The sequence below is a fragment of the Misgurnus anguillicaudatus genome, chromosome 21, assembly GCF_027580225.2.
Source record: "Misgurnus anguillicaudatus chromosome 21, ASM2758022v2, whole genome shotgun sequence".
NCBI lineage: Eukaryota > Metazoa > Chordata > Actinopteri > Cypriniformes > Cobitidae > Misgurnus > Misgurnus anguillicaudatus.
In genome coordinates this window covers 2,331,437-2,354,365 of record NC_073357.2, presented here as the reverse complement: position 1 = coordinate 2,354,365, position 22,929 = coordinate 2,331,437, and the positions used below count along the sequence as shown (strand labels likewise).

The 22,929-nt window shown below is 36.4% G+C and overlaps 1 protein-coding gene across 2 annotated transcripts in view; it reads left to right on the top strand.

Annotated features, from left to right (window-relative positions):
• LOC129415948 (phospholipid-transporting ATPase ABCA1) overlaps positions 1-17,035 on the top strand; it is a 194,639-nt gene extending 177,604 nt beyond the window's left edge. For both annotated transcript variants that reach the window (XM_073859698.1, XM_073859697.1), the window contains exons 45-49: positions 943-1,077; positions 5,081-5,184; positions 7,548-7,640; positions 14,910-15,153; positions 15,535-17,035. In XM_073859698.1, the coding sequence (XP_073715799.1) occupies positions 943-1,077; positions 5,081-5,184; positions 7,548-7,640; positions 14,910-15,153; positions 15,535-15,633 (675 nt within the window). In that variant the 3' untranslated portion in view covers positions 15,634-17,035. The remainder of the gene's footprint in view (positions 1-942; positions 1,078-5,080; positions 5,185-7,547; positions 7,641-14,909; positions 15,154-15,534) is intronic.
• Positions 17,036-22,929: the final 5,894 nt, after the last annotated feature.

The following is a 22,929-nucleotide window of genomic DNA, read 5'->3' as shown; positions in this document are numbered from 1 at the left end:
ATAACAATGGGATACTGAATTAGATGCAGTTCCTACTTATAAATGGATAAATGAATTCAGACGTTCTACATCCGCCATGTTGATACATCACGTGACATATGTCATCATAACAACAAGTTAGTCGTTCACTGGAATGGTGTTAAACAAGCACAATTTAACCGCAAAGAACCGCTATTTAGTATGCATTTGCATTTTAACTCATTCCCCACCAGACTTTTTTTTTTAAGTTGCCCACTAGCATTTTTTGTGATTTTCACAAAAATGTTTACAAAATGCCTTCTTCTAAAAATATATAAACATAAAAATATATCAAATGAAGCAATAGATCCTCTATATCTATGTTTGTACTGTGCTTATTAACTCTTAAATAAGGGTATTTTTTCTTCAAATATATATTTTTGCTTTAGTTTTTTTATAAATTGGATGGCGCCATCTGGTGGATAATCACGGTATTACAGATTACCATAAAAACTCATCAGGAACATGTTTTTTCAGGCAAAGTTTTTTCTCTTAATTGATGAGATAACTCGTCATTGGCGGGGAAAGAGTTAATAGAGACGTGTTACAGCTTTTGGACATTTTGAACTAAACAACGTCCTTTTGTCTTCTTTTTCGTTGGATAACTCTTCTCCGGGGATCACAGGAAAGTGTCCATTGCATTGAATGAACACTTCGGGATCTTGCAGGAGGTAGTAGGTCATCCGGGTAATTTTTATCTACTGATTTATTGAATACTATGAATTCGGACATACTACTCGCCTTGCCCACTATCTAGTATGGACATAGGCGGTTTGGACGCAGCCTCTCTCTTGGTCTCTCTTTCTCTCTCTCTCTCTGTGTGATTTTATACATTTTTGATCTTTTGCCAATGGTTATCTTGGCCACTGGCACGAATACACACAGTTAAGATGAATAGTGATCTCTCTCTCTCTCTCTTTCGAGGTGGCTGAGTGGGGCATTCAGAAGCTCGGCCTTGTGAAATATTCAGAGAAGTCTGCAGGAACCTACAGTGGTGGGAACAAACGCAAACTCTCCACTGCCATGGCTCTGATTGGCTGTCCTCCTCTGGTCTTCCTTGTAAGCCCCGCCCATTTCACATGTCCTGTAAACACAATCAGCACAGATGTATTTTGTTTTTGGTTTGAAGCATTGCAGATGTGTCTTACACACACAAGAGAACTCAACAATATGTTGGCAAAACTTTAAATATTACAAGATATCAGGGCGGCAAAAGCATCAAGCAATTTGGTTTGGAGGATGACAAGGTAGCTTTTTTACTACAAGTGGCCTTGAACTATAAAGCACAGTCCTGTAGACTGTCATTGTTGTTACGGTTGTTAAATACTTGTGCGTGCCTCTAGAATATGAACATGTAATACACATAAACACGACATCACAGTTTTCACAGATTTGCATTTTTGTTGTTTACATGAAAACTATAATGTCATAATTTCCCAAAACTTGCAAATTAAAACACGTTTACAAAAGTTTGTCTTTACAGGACCCCAAAATGCTGTCGTCAAATAAAAGAGCAGCCAAAACACATAAGAATTTGTGATTTATAATTCCTCATAGGCAGTGCTCGAAATGAATTAGGTCTTATGGGGGGTCCCCACCATGCAACATGACATATTGCATCAAACACAAAATGGCAACATATTACTACATTTAAACACAAATATTTATTCATAAACCAAACCAAAAATTTTTGTATAAAGGCTTGAAACTAATTTATTAATCATTTCAAAATATAAAGTTTTAATAGATAGGACCTAAATAGCTTAGGCCTATAAGTGGTGTTTAAGTTGAGTGCAGGATAGCCTACATTAGCTGGTGCAAGTTGCTTTCTTTATTAGTCATTTAACCATTTTACTCAAAACATCTGCTTCATTCAGCAAAAAAGCTGTTCAAATTATTTGAAATCAATTTATAAGGCAAGTGATAAGAAATGCATTACACAGATGCAGATGTCATCAGTTAAATCAATTAAATAAATTCATATATTTTCAATTATAAATTCAATAATAGTTAAATAATTCATTCACAAAATGTACTACTAACGGGTTTGTCAGCATTATCTTTACTAAAATAAAAAAATCTGAGGGACCCCCCTAAGTATAATTTTGACATCTTATAGGGGGTTCCCTAATGCCTTATGGGGGGGCCCGGATCCCCCCCAGGCCCCCCTCAATTCGAGCACTGCTTGTAGGACCTACACTCTAGCTACATTGTTGCGTAGCTCTGTGATGCCTGATGCACACCTCTCCAAAAATGTAACAACGCCTCCCTCAGATCAAATAAATCTGTGTCACATTTCCTCATACACATACAGGCATCACAGGCTTGTGAACTGAGCTGAAAGTAGGGTTACCATCTTTCTTACTCTGAAATACAGGACAAAGGATGGTTTGCCGCAGCAGTGCGAAAATTGTTTTGTGTATATAAAAGTGTATTTAAGCCATTTGTCAAAATGATAGCTAATCTCTTAATTAAATATTCATTTATAACTCTTATGCCTTGGCAACAAGCAGTAGGTTTATTAATAGTTTGTTAATTTACTGCAGGTACTTTTAACACAGTGCTTTAATTGAACCATTACCTTTAATATCTGTCTAAAACAAAACACTTGTGACTTCTGCATTAAGGGTAAAAATTTTATCATCTTCATGTTAATCTTATGTGTGACAAACTTAAATGAACCTAGATTTTGTGAGCTGTAGTTTTTTATTAAATACTTTAATTAAAACACAATTACAGTCTGTAAATCACAAGCGCGAATTTTCTCGCAAAATTGTAAATGTCTTGGGACATTACAGATTGAGGTGTTTTAGGTAGTACTCTGGATCAGCAATCTCTTCAGAATTGAGAACGAACTTTGTAACTATACATGCACAAACAGCTAAATAATATTAAAAGAAACATGAAATCGTATTATTTGACCCTTTTAAATGTATACTGATTGTGATTGGATGAAAAGTTTCAGAGATCATTATCAACACTGTAAAAAAATGTCTGTAGAAATTACAGTATTACTGGGTATTACTGGCAACTAGCTGCCAGTAACTTACTGTAGATTTTACATATATGTTATTTATTGGCAACAGTTTGATCAAAGTTAAGTAAACATGAAATATTTTCAGTCTTTATCTTCTACAGTAAGTTACTGGCAACCAGCTGCATAATTACAGCATTTTTTTACAGTGAAGTGTCGTGATCAGCACTGCTGCTGTTGCGGCGCTGGAAGAACTGACAGGTGGATGACATCAAAGTATCGCGAGAGCATTTTAATATTGTACCACGAAAAGTTGTCCATGAATAATAAGAGGATGACCCTATCTTGCTTTTGAATGCTGATTGGTCAAAAGTCATGACGATGATTGAGATGCTTTAAAGATTGTCTCACTTGACAATCTGACTGACGCAGAATTTCCCTGAAAAGCGACTAGTTTGCAGGTATGAGTTTAGCCACTAGCCAGACCGATGAATACAGACCGGAAACTCACTTTGGCTCACGCGCATCAACACAATGAAACCTTCTAACATAAAACATTTAAATAGGAAGATTAAGCAGAATACCGTATTTTTCGGTTGCGTTTTTTTTTCATAACTTGGCTGGTGCTGCTTCTTAAAGTCAGGTGCGCCTTGTAAGTCAGTATGAATCAATTTAGACATTTATGAGGCAATAGACAACATTACCGTCTACAGCCGCGAGAGTCCGCTATATGCTGCTTCTGTATTTATGTTATTTGATGGATTCAGTGATGTGGAATGACGAGTCTGCGAAGTTCACACTAGTTAGCTTGTTCGGTTAATTTAGACTATCCAACCTTCCAGGTAAGTTCTGTATGTTATGGTTTATGGTTTAAATAACTGATAATATTACTTTAACATACAGACATCTATTTAGACTGCTGTTCTGTCTGCTATTGTTTAGTTGAATAACTTGCCTTTCCAGATTAAATGTCTGTTCTTCGACTTGTATTTTTTTTGTAAATTAATTTTCTAAATAAACACAACATATAGTCCACTGCGACTTATATATGTTATTTCGTCTTAATGACGCATTTTTGAATGATGCGGCTTATAGTCCGGAAAATACGGACCATGAGCTTGTAATGCACTGTAAGTCACTTTAGATAAAAGCATCTGCCTGGGATCAAACCTAACACCTTTTGCACTGCTAATGCTATGCTTTGCCATTTGAGCTACAGAACCGTATTATAACAGTATATAAGTTACTTTTAATTACAATGACTCTGCCACTACAAAAAAAGATGAAATACATTTTCTTTTCTTTCTTCATAATTTCACCTCTGAGGTTTTGACAGATTTCGACAGTTCTGGGGACAGTTTTGTCCACAAAGTGAAGCTGGGTAAACTCACTCGCATGCGCTCGACTGAACGTCCTTGAGGATTAAGGATAAACTGAAGAGCAGAATAATGATGGAGAAGATTACAGAAGAGCCGAACAGAAGGCTTGAGGTCACTCTCGGGACACGTTTAATGTCTTTTCAGCCAGATTTGAAATTCCGCACGCACTCGTCTCTGTTTGCCGGCATTAAAATCTCATTGTGCCTGACAGAGGCTCATATCAAGTAATCCGCGTTCATCACCTGCTGAAGAACTCCTGATTCGACCGCCGACGATGATAATTAACGTCTGAATTACAGGACTAGCGCTCACGGCGCGGGCCGCGGACTGACAAGAAGAATCGTGTCCTTCCATCCGTTACGTGATTGCTCTGTGATACAGAGGTCAAGGGTCACCTGTGAAACGCCCAGCATTAGTGACAAAGTATACTTAGCAAAGTATGCATATTTTTAGTACTGTATGCATTTAATGCCTGGATGATGTACAATATCTGTCACACAGTCCTCTCTGTGGAATACGGTATCCCAGAATGCAATGCACTCACCTTTTATATTAAATGTGAAAAATGAATCAAAGATGTTATGTGCTTGTTTAAAACGGTAGTATTCATTACACAATGGACACTGTGCAAGTATTTTTATGCGCGTTTGTGACGAGTTTTCGATTTAGTTTTAACTCCGCAGTTGTGTGTCTGTTTTTGTGTTTGCAGGATGAGCCCACCACAGGCATGGACCCCAAAGCCAGACGTTTTCTCTGGGACTGTATACTGAGTGTCATCAAAGAGGGTCGGTCTGTTATCCTTACCTCACACAGGTAACACAAACAAACACAAACTCTTTTCTACTCATTATGTTCATCTATCATGATGTTTTAAGATATAGTATAGTATGAAGTTTGCTCTAATGACAGTGAGGACAGACGAATACGTCCAATCATGCATAAGTCAAAGAAGAAAAGTTGGGATTTATTTTGCAAAATGATGATAAACATTAAAGACATGATGTTAAAATGTATGCAGTGCTGTTTCAAGACTTTATGTTCAGTACACATCAGACCAACATGATCTCACAAATGATAGTCACAAAAAATTTGATTCATTTATTCCTGTCCATGGCACGAAAGTCGGCTTTTTTGTGTCTCTTGCACGAAATTCTATAAATAGTTTTTCGTGTTTGCGGCAAGACTTTCTTTTTCGTGTCATTTTCATTGTCGGTTGGGGTTAGGATGTCTAAAAATATAACAGAAAGTGATTCTAACCCCAACCCTAAGTGACAATGGTGAGAAAATAGGAAAAAACAATGAGAAAACAATACATAAAATTAAACAAAAAAGAAAGTTGTGCAAAGGACACGAAAAACTTTTTATAGAAATTAGTGCTCAAGGCACAAAAAAGCAGAGTTGCGTGCCATGGACACAAATAAATTAATACAATTTTGCATGACTATAACACGACTTTCCGTGAGATTAGTCTGCATCAAACAGTGAATATATGTAAAGTCTTGTGTGGCATGAAAACGATTTTTGATTTTTTGATTTTTTTGGCTGTTCATTCACACAATGACAGCATTTTGGGGGTTTTGTTTTTTTATATATAATTTAAATATATATTTTTAAAAATGGCCAAAAAATATATTTGCTGAAATATATTTGACAAAAAATTTCACCAATATATCTTTTGCATATTTTAAAATATATATTTTAAATTAAATATATTTTAAAGCATTTATATTTATGTCGCATTGGCAACCCTGTAAACATAACAGGTTTGAAAAGGATAAAATTAAATATATTTTCAACTGCAAAAATATACTTTACAAACTTGTAAGAAAAAAGAAAAAAATATCCGTATGGGTTGCAAAATTAAAAATATTTTCCCCCTGAAACACATTTCTAAATATGTGTTAAAATATGAAGATTAAAACAAAATACATGGTTCTCACGGGTCCTTGAAATCCTTGAAAGTTTGTGAATCTGGGAGGAAAAATTCAAGGCCCTGTGAAGTTTTTGAAAATATAGATACAGGTCATTGAAAGTGCTTGAATCTATTTCATGAAATACATTTTCTGAAAAAAAAAAAATCCATATTATTCCCTGTGTAGTGTAGGATAATATCATAAAAATTCTAGACTTTTTAAGCACACGTGCTAAACTGTTCGCTTTAAATGCTTTTATCTTCTGTATGTGAATGTTGATTCATACCAAAATGCTTTTTTGCATAGTTGTGTTACACATGAAAACGTCTCGGGTTACGTATGTAACTCTTGTTCCTTGAGAAGGGAACGAGACGCTGCGTCTCCCTTGCCATACTTCCTACGTCCCTGTAACGCCGTCTTTGGCAATATTTCAGTTCTTCCTGACTCCCGCGTCACCCTGTCTTTGTCGTTTAGCCTCACCATTGGTTGAATTTGATATAAACATTCAGACGCACTTGGAGGCGTCCCCAAAGTGTCACCGCAGTGATGCAGCGTGAGTTCCCTCGAAAGGAAACTGTAACTATGTATCTTTAAAGGTAACACGATGTAACCTTGATCTCACTTGAAATGTGTCCCCACATTTAGTCCTTGAATTTGAGGGTATTGGACCTGGAAAGTCCTTGAAAGGTCCTTGAATTTGAAGTTAACTAAAGTGTGGGAACCCTGTAAATATATTTATATATATATTTACATATTTTAACCAGATAAATGCACTTTTTACAAGGTCTTGACGTTTTGCACAAGGTCTTGACGTCTTGGTGTAAACTACGTAACCGCGAATCTGTGATGATGTTGATGTCATGCACACCTGTTAATTCTGTATCAACTGTAGATATGTGCAAGTATAACCAAATCAACAATGACAGGACTGTGTTTGTGCAGCTCAAGATAATGTGTTTATTAACACTCCTACAAAGTTTACACAATTTGGGGTCACTTACCTTTATCGTCTGTCCAACAAAACTACTTGACGCTTTCGCCATCTTAATTCTTTGTATTTATCGCTCCGTAAAAGAATGTGTATGTGTGAATGATTGTTGCAACGATTTTTATATTTTTCATCATGAGTCTCATCCATATGTGAGGTGATCTTCAGGGTTTCTGTTGCTTTGAAGGTGTTTCTCATGAGATTCACAGTGAAAAAATGAGCAGAAATCCACCAGTGGAAAACCTCATCCTGCCACGCTTTCTTTCTCATTTCAGTATGGAGGAATGTGAAGCTTTATGCACTCGCATGGCCATCATGGTGAATGGAGAGTTTAAATGTCTGGGCAGCATTCAGCATCTAAAGAGCAGGTGAGTGTATAAAAGTCTGTGTGTGCGTGCATGCGCGTGTTTGTGTGTGTGTGTGCTATATTCTGACTTTTTCATACATGTTTTATGAGGATCTTTTTTAAGTTGTATTTACTCCACCTGCATCTGGTTGCACTCCATCATCTACCTTTTTCCCCTTTCCCAACACGACCCTCTTTATCTTACTCAGTGAGGGGTTTGATATTGTGAACATGTTCATGCAACATCATTCTGTCAACCAATCAGATTGTAGGATTAAGTTTAGGGTTAATAATATATTTAACCATTAAGCTGATTTTGAGGGTTTAGGTAAAGATTGTGTTTTATTTAGAGGAATGTTTTTTTCCAGCACCAACAAAGAACCAAGAAGTCACTTTGCGTGGGAAAAATTACTGGGACCGAGAGACGTTTGTACGAAGTTTCGTGCAAAGCTCTTCACAACATGTATGTTGCCCGTCAATATGTGTTCTTGCGCGTCATGCAAACTTATGTGTGACGTCAAAATACGTGTCTGCTGCAGATGCTTCGTATGGGTTTACGATAAAAGAGACGCTTGCGTTTGCCAGATACTCGCATAACATCATGTGTAATCGAGTTTACTGTTAAGTGAGTGTCTTGTGAGTATTTTGTGAATGTGAGTGTCTTTTTTATTATAAATTATTTTGTCGCGTGTGCAGCAGGCACTTATTTTAACAAGACACATAATGCACATAGGTTCACATGACATAACAAACACATATTTTGAATTTGTGCCCCTTAGAAGAGAAGTCTTGATGCTCTTGCCATCTTGGTTTTATTTCTTCACTGAGGTCACATGTGAATCTGAACACATGCAGTTTCTCTCTCTCTCTCTTTCTCTCTCTCTCTCTCTCTCTCTCTTTCTCTGATTCGGGAGGTGTGGGCATTAATGAGTGAAGAGGCAATTAAGCATTGCTTCTCCGATCCGCCTCACTCCCTCCTGCTCATCTTTTCTTTTTCTTTTCACACTGTCTAATGAAGCAAAGCAGTAGGACAAGATCTACACTTCTCCATCACCTCCATTGCTTTCTCTCTCTCTCTCTCTCTCTCTCTCTCTGTGCATCGGTCTAAGGACATACTTCATTTAGGCTGTGTGTGTGTTTATTATATCGCTTTATCTTCCTGTGTTTCTTTTCTCTCTCGTTCTTTTTCCTGTGATGTGTGTCTGCTGCCATCTGTAGGACAACATTATTCACACTGTGTTCTCCTTCACATTGGTCCCTGTGCAGGCTTTACACTGAAAAAAAATGATTTTCAAGAAAAAAATCTTAGTATTTTTGTCTTGTTTTCAGTAAAAATATCTCAAAATTCTTAAATTAAGATGCTTTTTCTCGATGAGCAAAATGACCCAAGAAAATAAGTCTAGTTTTTAGATGGAAAAAAAATGTAAGTGATTTTGTGCATAAAACAAGCAAAAAAATCTCCCAATGGGGTAAGCAAATGTTTCTTGAATTTTCTTGAATTTAGTGTTTAAGAAAAATGTTCAAGATTTTTTTGCTTACCCCATTGGCAGATTTTTTGCTTGTTTTATGCACAAAATCACTTAAATTTATATTTTTTTTCATCTAAAAACTAGACTTATTTTCTTGGGTCATTTTGCTCATCAAGAAAAAGCATCTTAATTTAAGAATTTTTAGATATTTTTACTAAAAACAAGACAAAAATACTAAATAAGAGATTTTGTACAAAACTCATTGATTTGAAAAGCTCTGTGTCCCTGATTGGCCAGTTAATCTGTACGTTGTGATTGGCCTGAATACCTCTGACGTCAGCAGGAAATGTGACGCTCCTTACCATGTTTGAAAGATTCGCTTACAATGCAATGCTAACAGGAGTTAACTTAGAGGCTGTGAATCAAAGTGGGAGGAGTTATGATAATGTCGGTCTTTACTACATCACCAATCCCAGAAAGTAAACTGTTGCCTACAATCCGTGTGTTTGTTGTAGTCCAAGAAAAGAAATTTAAGTTGGAGACGATAACTCGCGCCATCGTTTACTTTGGGGTTTGTACCTTTTGCATATCGTTAACGTACTAATACACACTTACACACCAAAGGAAATTTAAAATTGTGAATTGGATAATTGGTGCTCTTTAACTCTTTCGCCGCCATTGACGAGATATCTCGTCAATTAAGAGAAAACGCTTCCCCGCCAATGACGATATTTTCCATCTTTTCGCAATACCGCAACTTATACAACCCGGAAGTAGCGCCTCACGTGAAAGAGAAAGAACTCCGTGTATGTTTTAAAGATCGCTCTGCATCTGATCTCTATCAAAAGTCCTTCACAAAAATTGATTTTTTTCAGCTTTTTGCTCAAAATTGGGTGTTTTTGAAGAAACCTACCCATGTTTGAGAGGTGATTACAAGAGAACTAATGAAGGTAGGATGAAACGTTTTTTTTTTTTTTAAAGCAGAGGGTCTGTTCTTTCATCTGATATATTGTTTGTTTATATATTTAAAGAAGAACATTTTCTGGAAGGCTTTAAACTTTTGAGAAAATCATGAAAAATGCTGGTGCTGGCTGGCAACTTTTTTTAAAAACGCTGGCGGGGAAAGAGTTAAAGGGGACATATGATGAAAATATGACTTTTTCCATGCATGTTTAAGTGCTATAATTGTGTCCCCAGTGCTTCTATCAACCTAGAAAATGTGAAAAAGATCAACCCAGTAACTTAGTTTTAGTAAACCATTCTCTGCAAGCATGTGAAAAAATAGGTCATTGTAATTTGGCTCCTATTATGATGTCAGAAGGGGATAATACCGCCCCCTTTTTCTGCACTATCCAACCACGGCACAGCCATTTAGTACAGAGAGAAAATAATTCACAGCACGACTGAGTTTAAATTGCAACAAACCACCATCGTTGTGATCAGTGTTTGCACTTCATACGCTCATTTGCATTTTAAATGATACACTTTTGCTCAGGCCTGCAAAGTGGCAATTTTAACATCCTATAATAAATTATCCGTGAGGTATTTTGAGCTAAAACTTCAATTACACACTCTGGGGACACCAAAGATTTAGTTTACATCTTTAAAAAAATCTCATGATATGACCCCTTTAAGAGATGTCAATGCAAGATGTCTTTATAATTAAGGCAGCTCAAACTAGAGGTCTTCTCGACTCCAAAGAAATTTACCCGACCCGAAATAACCCGAATCACTTTTTACCCACAACCGAATTTTTTTTTAAAGAAAGACCCAAACCGATACAAACCCAAGAAAATTAGAACAATCAGCAATTTCAATTGGCAATTTTTTGCCCGGCTGGACCCGAATATAAATGGCACCGACGTGTGTGCAGTCACAAGCGCTCTTGGCAAACAGAGGAGGGGTTGAAAAAAGACTTGATGCACACACTCGAGATAGCACAAGTCTTCTTTGGTCCGTTCGGCAAAAACACATTCATTTAAAATGACCTGAAGCCGCTAATATTACACCCGACCCGTGTCCGAGGCACACTAAAATATCTTCAGAACTGTTATGTAAGCCATGCTGTTGATACTGGCATACTGGTCTGCTAACCCAAACACATGCATACACTGCCCATCCATTATCATTATTGTGTTTTTATTGTTTTAAGAGCGAGCGTTGACTCAAAGAAAGTCACAGTGATGCCAAGTGTGCTCATAAACTCAAAGCTTTAAGTAAACACACATACATTACACCTCCATCAACTCCTAAATAAACCGCTGTCCAATGAAAACACCTGTAAGTCTGTCAGTCAGCGATGGAAAGACTCCATTACTAAAGTCAGACTGCACTTACTGAAGACTAATAGCCATTAACTCTTGAGTCTGTCGTGTAAGACTCTTTGTTCTTTATCAGGAAATATAAAACACATCGCAGTAAGTTTTTATTAGACTTAAAGCAATCTGCTTCACACTTGACTATAAAGCGCTGTGTACTTTTCACACTTATGAAATCTGTCAGCTTTATACTTTATAGTTTGCTCTCTGCAGCTGTTTTTTATCAGATTGAAGAATCTTAGTTGACCTTTTAAGCCGGTCCTGTACCGAACATTTATTTTAAGTTGTTTTTAAACATAAGATCCATCCTTCATTTTGTATGGCTCCTAACAGGTCAAGAATCATGTACTATATTTTTAAGAAATCTTTGGATATTTGTATTATAAATTTAAAATTTATCTGTGAATCGTGTTTGGTCAGTCAGTCCCTGTCTGTGTTAAAATGCTGTTATGATGTTATTTTCTTCTCGCTCAAGTCCTGATGTGAAGGACACTGTGACCTCAAAAACTATTTTAAGACTGACCTACAGTATACTCAACACAAACACACTGATGTAGGACGGCACATTTAACACTGAAAACAGCTGGAAAGAGAGAATAAGCCGTGCATTAAAAGACTCGAGTGTTTATGTATGAGTTCAGTCAGAATATAAACTAACATCGTCTCGGTTCGACTACAGTGACCCTCCAAACAAAGATTTGGACACTTAACTCACACTTCAAATGACTGAATGTCATTGCGTTAATAAAGATAACCCCTCCATCAACATTCTTATAAAGATAATGTATAGAAATGATCTACAGCCTTGTCCTACAGAAAAACAGTTTTCACCTTTGATGTTTGGTTGAATCACTCATTCCTCTGCAGGAAACTGAGCTTATAACCTCATGTTTAACTCTTTCCCCACCATGGATGAGTTATATCGTCAATTAAAAGAAAACATTTGCATAAAAAACGTGTTTCTGATGAGGTTTTATGTTAATCTGTAATACCGCTGTTATCCACTAGATGCACTTACACAATTTATAAAAAACTGAAGCAAAAAATTATTTACTAATTTTAAACTCGGTGTATGTTTTCATAATCGTTCTGAATCTGATGCAATTATTTTAGCTTTTTGCAATTTTTTTATTTCTTAAAAAAATACCCATATTTAAGAGTTTATAAGCAAAGAAAAAAAATATAGATATGGGATGAAACGTTTTTTTTTTTCGTTTTGTTTGTTTGTTTATTGTTTGAAAGCAGATGGTCTGTTCTTTCATTTGATATATTTGTATGTTTATATATTTTTAGAAGAAAAATTTCCTGGAAAATTTGAAAATCACAAAAAATGCTGGTGGGCAACTTTTCAAAAAAAGGGTTAAAATCAAAAATGCAAATTTTTCGCATTTAGTATGAATATGTTGGGTGTATCTATAAACCAGTGCGCTCCTAAACATTAAGAAAATGTACATTTAGAATAAGCGTCTCTCACTTTCTCAATATTATAGACCACGAGTCTCCAACCTTTTTGTGGGGCTACCACAATGGATAAAACATCTGAAGGGCTACTTTTTACGGAAGCCGAGAGGACATGCACTATTATTATTTTTGCTTGCTTGTTTTCTCGTGATCACGACTTAATTTCTCGTGATCTCAAGATAACAAAAGTTGTTTTCTCTTTATCCTGACATGATAATCCAAATGTCATAATGTAATTTCCTGTCCATAATATTTAGTGTATTTTAAAGTGGACTGCTAATGCATTTGGGGTCTAATTCGCCCACACGTGTAGCTAATGTGTAGCCGATAAATAATTAAATAAAGTTGGACGTTCATGTTTGTGAATTTAGGGACCATCTCTAAAGTAATACTGTACACGTTTCTATCTTCAACAGTATTTAACAGTTTATTTAAATAAATATCAAAAATCTAAAAAGTGTGCATTATAGCTGGCAACTACATTAACACGTTGGTTTACACGACTGTTTGTTGAGTTCTTATATCATATTTCTAATATTCTTCAAATGAATTTATGAATCTTTAAAAATCTTGACAACCTACATATTATTGGAAAGCTCAATGAATCTAGTTTTCATATTTCAAAACCTTTTGCATTAATAATATTGCAGTGACAGTAATTTATTAATTTATGACAAGATTATGCAGCTAAACATTGACACCTAGTGGCATTTATTGGTAAAACCACTAAAAGTGTGACAGAAACCTCTTTTTTTTTGTGATTTTTACTTAAAATTTGGTTCAGAACTAGTTGAGAATTTTTTGTATTTTGGGTGTAAACCAATTTTTATTAAATATTCACGACTTTAAGTCATTCCATTTAAATGCTGTTAAAAGTATAAACGTGTATATTATTGAGTAACTTAAAGACGGTCCCTAAAGTCATCACTGTAAAATTGTAAATATTTACAAATCTATTACAGCTTGAGCGAATCTCTCATCCAAGTAAAATCTCATTTGTTCATTCATGCTAATTTAGCAAAATGTGCTTTATACAAACAAAACAACACGTTCCATCGAGTACACGTAAGCTTTAATCACATCTCAAGAATACGACTTTTGTTATCTCGAGATCATGAGAAAACAAGCAAGCATTAAAATAATAATACAGCATGGCCTCTATCGGCTTCCGTAACTTTTTGATATAGTCTACTCAAAACATTTTTGTTTTACTTGTTCATTTTATTTTATTTTACTTGTTGATATGTTTTAGTATTGTTTAAAATGTTAACGTAAACCAAGCCAAGCTTATATAAAAATATGTAATAAATAAATATTACAATTGAGACTATTAATAGAATGTGCTTTGGCGGGCACCACGTTGGAGACCTCTGCCCTAGACTGTAATAAATATGGACGTGTCTGTGACGTCACCTGTAGGTTTGCGAAGAGCATAGCCAATATGGCTGCCGTCGCCTGTGGCAGCGTGTCACAACGCATTACTCAAAAAAACAAAAGTGGTCAAAGAGGTGGGATATAGGTGAAGCTGAGATGGCTGGTTGCTGAAACCAGCTCAACAGTAGTGACAGCAGCGGCAATGCACCTGTCACTCAAGTGGCCACTCCTATAATTATGCAGCACTTTAAGCCTTAATATAATTCAAACAAAAAATGAGATACAAAAAAATTCCCCCCTTTCACAGTTGTCATAGCTATACAGACCAAAAACACTGTTTGTGCCAGGCTGTAAAGTTGGGCATTTTAAAACGGGGGTCTAGGGGATTGACTCACTTTTGGAGTCTGTCTCTAGTGGCCAGTCAATGAATTGCAGTTTAAGCTTCACAAAATAGGTTGCCCCTTGGTCAAAACGCATCAATGATTTTTATGACATCATTCTGCACTTAAGCTTCTCTATTATGCACTATTATGCAGTGACACTAACCAATCACACGAGTGTACGGCAGAAGCACCTAACTAGATTAAATAAAATGTGAAGAGAAACCTGCCAGCTACGAAATGGACGCCACCTGTAAAGCTTGAACTGCTGTGTGTGTGTGTGTTGCAGGTTCGGAGAGGGTTATACCGTGATCGTTCGCATGCGTGCGGATCAGGCCGATCTGGGTGTGGTGGAAACATTTATGCGCGAGACGTTTCTCGGAAGCACTTTAAAAGAGAAGCATCACAACACGCTGCAGTACCAGATACCGCAGGGAGAGGGCGCTCTGGCAAACATCTTCAGTCAACTCAGCAAACATCAGGATACTCTGGGTGTAGAGGATTACTCTGTGTCACAAACTACATTAGACCAGGTATAAAACGCACACACTCACAACAACAACACACAACCACACAGCTTCAGCCTGACATAAAGAGCATCAGCAGATGGCTGACAAATGGAGATGTCAACGACTCAGACTGAGATCTTTCAAAGGTCAATCGTCCTCTCTTCTGAAATGAAAACGGGGAGAAAACACAATATATCATCTAATGAGAGATGTTAATGGATGTGATGTCTTTGATGAACATGAATATATTACATACTAAACATCTGACAAATCATGGAAATCCTGTTAATTGTATAAGTGATGCCACAGGGACACGAATGGGACATTTCTTACTCATTTCTGATCTCTCTCTCTCTCTCTCTCTCTCTCTCTCTCTCTCTCTCTCTCTCTCTCTCTCTCTCTCAGGTGTTTGTGAGTTTTGCACGTCAGCAGCGTGATGAAGAGGACGGTGCATTTGATAACTTTGTAGATATGAGTGATGAGACCCAAACATCTGCAACTTGAATCAAACCGGCATCTGCTGCTACACTTATTTATTTACTTTACATCACAATCTCCATGTACTGTACCTAAATAATGTTATATTTCTAGCTTTACTCCAAACGTTTGATTTAAAAACACAGCCATTCATGAAAAACTCAGGGGTATTTTTATAAAGAGATTATTTTAATGACATATATATTCAGATCTCATATATTCCCATATTTTACTGCTGAAGTGTGATGTTTTATATATATATATAACTATAAAATAGTTTATATTTTTTGCCAAATCTAGAGAGATTATCAAAAATATGCTCTACAATGTTTGATTATTTTTTTTTGTAGACAAATTGAAATTGCGTAAACGAATTACTTTACGAAAGTAAACTGTGAAGAAAAATCAATCAATAATTGTGTCTGATGATGTGAAAGCTTTTTCAATGGTGTACCGTCACTGTCCCACAGGTGGGACCTTTGACATTACATATTTATAACAATAAACTTTTAGTCTAAACCTACACTAATCTTCTAAGCTCTATGAATGTAGTTTTCATATATGAAGGCCATCTGATAATAGAAATTGTATAGCGGCAGTCATTTTGTTAAATGTCACTGACCCTGTAGGAAACATATGAGTTCTTATATATTCATATTTCTAATATTCTTCAAATGAGTCTTCAAAAATCTTGACAACCTACATATTATTGGAAAGCTTAATGAACGTAGTTTTCAAATTTTAAAACTTTTTTGCATGAATAATAATGCAGTGACAGTAATTTATTAATTTATGACAAGATTATGCAGCTAAACATTGACACCTAGTGGCTGTTGTTGGTAAAACCACTAAAAGTGTGACAGAAACCTCTTTTTTTGTGATTTTTACTTGAAATTTGGTTCAGAACTAGTTGATACTTTGTAGCATTTTGGGTGTAAACCATTTTTATTAAATATTCACAACTCCAAATGCTTCATTGAAATACTTTAAAGTCCTTAAAAGAGATTACGATTTGCTTCTAGACCTGTTAAAGGGTTAAACTTCCCATCATGCACCCATGTATGACACAATGGGATTGCTTGTTTAATGAATCATATTTGCAAAACATTTAAGTCATTGTATGAATGAGGAGATATGTTTTATTCTTAAAGACAGGGGAAGAGCTTCAGTGTCATTATTATATTTTATTGCATTGCACTTTTAAAACTCAGGAATGAAATATGGTTTGCTTTAATGGTTCCCAGACAGTTTTGCTTCTGGTTTTATGCAGTAAAAGTTGTCAGAGATGACACACATATTAACACTTACCTGTTTTCAATCCTGATGTTTGTATTCACTCTCATGTCTCTGTGAATCTGCTACTGAGATGTTTGTTCTGCTTATTGCTGCTTTACGCACACACACACACATTAAACATTTGCACACTCCACTGAGTTTCATGAGTTTCATTTCATAAACGCTCTGTGTATCAGTACTTACCTTCAGACTCACTTCAAAAATGACTTTCTTACTTAGTATTTTTGTCTTAATTTCAATAAAAAATATCTAAAAATTCTTAAATTAAGATGAATTTTCTTGATGAGCAAAATGACCTAGTTTGTAGAAAAAAAAGATATAATTTAAGTGAATTTGTGCTTAAAACAAGCAAAAAATCTGCTAATGAAATATTTCCAAGTGTTTATTAAAAAGTAAACTTATTTCAAGAAAATTGTTCTTATGCCAGATTTTTTTGCTTGTTTTTTTAAGCACCAATTTACTTAAATTGTACACTCACCTAAAGGATTATTAGGAACACCTGTTTAATTTATCATTAATGCAATTATCTTATCAACCAATCACATGGCAGTTGCTTCAATGAATTTAGGGGTGTGGTCCTGGTCAAGACAATCTCCTGAACTCCAAACTGAATGTCAGAATGGGAAAGAAAGGTGATTAAAGCAATTTTGAGCTTGGCATGGTTGTTGGTGCCAGACGGGCCGGTCTGAGTATTTCACAATCTGCTCAGTTACTGGGATTTTCATGCACAACCATTTCTAGGGTTTACAAAGAAAGGGAAAAACATCCAGTATGCGGCAGTCCTGTGGGCGAAAATGTCTTGTTGATGCTAGAGGTCAGAGGAGAATGAGCCGACTGATTCAAGCTGATAAAAGAGCAACTTTGACTGAAATAACCAACCGAGGTATGCAGCAAAGCATTTGTGAAGCCACAACACGCACAACCTTGAGGCGGATGGGCTACAACAACAGAAGACCCCACCGGGTACCACTCATCTCCACTACAAATAGGAAAAAAAGGTTACAATTTGCACAAGCTCACCAAAATTGGAGTTGAAGACTGAAAAAATGTTTCCTGGTCTGATGAGTCTCGACATTCAGATGGTAGAGTCAGAATTTGGGGTAAACAGAATGAGAATATGGACCCTTCATGTCTTGTTACCACTGTGCAGGCTGGTGGTGGTGTAATGGTGTGGGGATGTTTTATTGGCACACTTTAGGCCCCTTAGTGCCAACTGGGCATTGTTTAAATCCCAAGGCCTACCTGAGCATTGTTTCTGACCATGTCCATCCCTTTATGACCACCATGTTCTCATCCTCTGATGGCTACTTCCAGCAGGATAATGCACCATGTCACAAAGCTCAAAACATTTTAAATTGGTTTCTTGAACATGACAATGAGTTCAGTGTACTAAAATGGCCCCAACAGTCACCAGATCTCAACCCAATAGAGCATCTTTGGGATGTGGTGGAACGGGAGCTTCGTGCCCTGGATGTGCATCCCACAAATCTCCATCAACTGCAAGATGCTATCCTATCAATATGGGCCAACATTTCTAAAGAATGCTTTCAGCACCTTGTTGAATCAATGCCATGTATAATTAAGGCAGTTCTGAAGGCGAAAGGGGATCAAACACAGTATTAGTATGGTGTTCCTAATAATCCTTTAGGTGAGTGTATTTTTTTAGACTTATTTTCTTAGGTCATTTTGCTCATCAAGAAAATACATCTTGATTTAAGAATTTTTAGATATTTTTTACTGAAAACAAAACAAAAATACTAAGTAAGAAAGTCATTTTTTGCAGTGTAACAAACAGATTAACATGGTACACTGTGAAGACACCCAAAAGACTTAATATGCCAAATGAAAATATAAAAAAGCAGTGGGATTTGTGTAAGAATTATACAATAGAAAATATAATTGGTTTAATATGAAAACATCTCTCATAATGAAAGAAAGAATGTGTTAGTGACTGAAAACAAACAATGTAAATGATCTGCTGTTGTTAAGTCATCTTCTAGTTCATCACAATCGTTTCATACATGTGTCGGTCACACAGACTTATCTTAAGGAGGATCTTCAGTCTGTTAGTAGAAGCTCTTGAAGTTTAGATGTTGGTGATGTTTACTTCAGAGATGCCCCAGTGGATGCTGGGAAATTGTACAGAGTTACACAATCAGGAACATGCTGTGAAAACTGACTCGCAGTGATATTGAGCCAATAACAGCGTTCATAATGACATCACACAAACTCTCTTGGCACCCCACTGAATTACCTCATGTGTTCATAACTCTCTTATTACATTCTCACGCAGTCTCTCTCGCCCTTCACGCTAACGTGTTCTCAGAGAAAGAGAGAGATAGAGTCGATTTAAATCATTGCTAAAAATGAAAGAGTGTGAAAGAATTATTATTCTCATTTATTTTCAAATTAACACTCTTGTAGTTATTAACTTAATCATTCATAATTATAATCATTTATTTTATTCAGTGTTATCACAGATATTGTGTGCGTGCGTGTGTGTGTGTGTGTGTGTGTGTGCGTGCGTGCTCGCTGCCCTTCTCTCAGCAGTCAATTTGCCCCCCTGCTTGATGTTGTGTTGTGTTGGGGTTACAGGGCAGGACTGAGGGTTTCCAGAACAATCTGCTCTCTCTCTCTCTCTCTTTCTCTCTCTCACACACACACACACACACACACACACACACACACACACACACTCCTTGTGTTCCATATGGATGCAAAGCTGGCTGCTAATGACTTATCCAAAGATTAATGTGGATGCACCAGATATTTATGAAGAGAGAGAAAGAGAGAGATAGAGAGAGATTCGTCATTCCAGGGGTCTAATGATGTGATGATGCCCTTGACCCATCATGTGCCATATTTATTTTTCCACCCAGTTACAACAGTTTACACTTTAACAAACTGAATAGTCGACTACTTTTCTGGAGTTCTTTACTAGTACATACAAGTCAAACATTTAAGTTTTCTTTAGGCAGATGAAATGTAGGCCTATTATATGTTTTATGTTGGATGCAAGGTTTCCATGGTAACCATTGGTTTTGCAAAAAATCTTATATTTCACTTGGATTTTGTGACCACCATAAGACAAGTGATGGGGTCTGAACACTGAATGAATCCACATTAAGTCCTAGCTGACCTTCAAACCCCTAGGGGCGGTTTCCCGGACAGGGATTAGACTAGTCCTAGACTGAATTAAATGTAAGATCTGTACATATCTTAAAATGAATCAGTGCCATTTGTTTTGCCCATAAACTGTAAAAAAGCTGGACGACGCCCGTTAGCTCTCTTCCATTGGTGAAAAGTGAAGTCGCCAGTGTCCTGATATGGTGCTGACTTCTTGGGTCTTGAGTCTGCGCAGTAGCGATTTCGAATCGGGACCAGTCCTGCGCAGTAGTGAGCATGAAGTAAAGCTGGGAAAACAAGGCCCCGCCCTCGCTTTTACAGAATGCACATAACCAATCACACGCTGCACTGTTTCTATGGTTTTAAGTGGAGTCCTGCTCTATGTGAACTGCTCCGTTCTTGCAGTGCCATTTTAAAATAAAATTATAAGGTAAATACAACTACTCACTCAGCTCATATAGCTGTCAATCACAGCTGTCAATCATGATGTGACTTCATCGTTTTTATAGCATTAAATAACTAAAAGCAAACTTATTTTTAAAAACAAACACTTGAATTTACATCTGCATGATAACAACTACAGTATATGACAGATACCAGCTTCAGAAAAAAGATAATTGGGACGTAATTAAAATGTTTAGTTGGTCTCAAGTCCCATTGAATAACATGGGGAGGCGGGCTTTATGACCTATACTGGGACCAGTCACTGGGGGGCGATCGAGACGTTTTGGCTTCATCTTTCAAGGCTTATGCGGCACGCTTGGTTTTGCCTCAAAATGCATACAAGTTTGATAAACTGAGTTATATTTCCTAATTAAACTAAGGCCTAGTCCTGGCTTAGGCTAATCCTTGTTCGGGAAACCGCCCTATAGTGTGTTTGAAATAATTGCTGACGGACGGATCAGCACGATTCGGAGGTAACCACTTGACCTGCTCGGATCTGATTTGATCTAAAGCCACACATGCAGACTCCCAGTGACTTTCAAGAAACCAGTTTTTTTCTGGTTGTTCTGCAACATTTGAACAACTTGTAAATAAGACTGTCAATGTTTGATGAGCCTCTAATTAAAGACGTAGCGTAGCATCACTGCTGCAGGCGTCTCTCACACAACAACATCTTCTGGGTTCACATTCAGGTAGATGTTTAAGTACAAACTCGTCCTGTCATTCTGCTGCATGCACACGGCCTATAATCCACTAAACGCACAAAAACATGAAAGTGCACGACTCTCGCTTAAATTCTAGGAAAATGTATGTGCGACCCATAATTGACAGCCCTGCTAATATGAAAGCATGGATGCTCTGAGTTTATTAAATGTCATTTTTCGTCTTTTACATTGCAAAAAATGTATCCCTGCTTCCCAATTTGCATACTATCAATCATGAATAGTAACTGAAATATATCCCAAATCATAGTATGTTAAAATGAGTATGCATAAGGTTCCCAGATGGTTTACTGTTTAAGGTGAAAATTGTAAGGAGAGATCCATGGACACTCAAACGGCTGATACTAAACTAAACTAGCAAAAAACACTTGAGTTACACATTGCACTGCATTGGCTGGGAGTATGATAGGGCCTTAAGTCTTGTTTTCTGAAAATAAGAGACTGACAGGTGGAGGGGGCAAGGTTAGTGGATGCTCCGCCCAAGCCGTCAAGCTGATGTCATCAAAAGCCTTTTTCACACACATAAGGGTATTTCTCAGATTAAGGGCCAAATTAGGTTTCTGCAATTTTGAAAATTAAAATTCCAAATTTGACTAATTGGTATTCATCAAATTATCAGTCCTTAAGTCAGGAGCGGACTTTTTTTTGCCATTTCTTCACTATGTCAAGTAAATCATCGAATATATGTAAATAATAAAACTTAATCGATAAATCAGTGCTTTTAAAACAATTTGTGGTTTCACATGGAATCTAATTTATTTGAAATTAATGAGATTTTTACTTGCAAGATTAAATTTCTGATTCATCAATCTACGCTGGCTTGGAATATAAGCTAAGTGAATGCCATATATCAAAACTTTTTAATAGTGATCATTTAGACTCTCCAACATTGTCAGAAATGTATAAATGTAGGATGCTTTTGTTATTTATACATAATTTATTGGCAAAATTATGTATTGTGCTGGTAATGACTGTGCTGGTAATGACATTTTTGTCAAAAAAACTAGCCCTGCTAGCTAAGAAGATGACTAAGCACATACATGTAATGTACACCATTTTAACTATTAAAGTGATACAAAAAATTCAAAAATGTTTAAAAATACAGAAATACAACACATATGGTAATGACGCATAATAAGTGTGCATGCACAACACAAAGAATACAGAGTAGATTTACTTACTTTTCTGGACATCAAGGCATCAGTCTTGCAGCTTGATATTCATGTGCTCCACTATGTCATTATAGGTTACCATCACTACCAAATAAACTTTTGATGAATAAACAGTGCGAAAGTCCCTTTATGCAGAGTGTGTTGGTAATGACAGCTAAACCATGGGACAGGTAGAAATTACGCAAAAAACAATACAAAATATGCATATATTTTTTTATTAATTTGTGATCAATAATGTTTGAGATATGGCACGACATGTGAAAACTCTGGTGAAGGACAACACCAAAACACAGATATTGTACCACAAAACACCAATAAAACGTGATAAAATTATTAGTAAGAGCCGCCATAAAAAAGTCTAGGCTTGTTTTTGTTTATACTAATTAATGGTGCTCAAATGTATTAGATTTGATTCATTATTTATTCACACTGATTTTCTGTGCATGCGTGCTTAGAGAATAATCAGGACAAGAGGGCAGAAGGAATTTTTCAGATTTTGATTCAAATGTATGAGGGCACACACTGCAAAACACTTTCTTAGATATTTGTACTGTAAAAAAAAA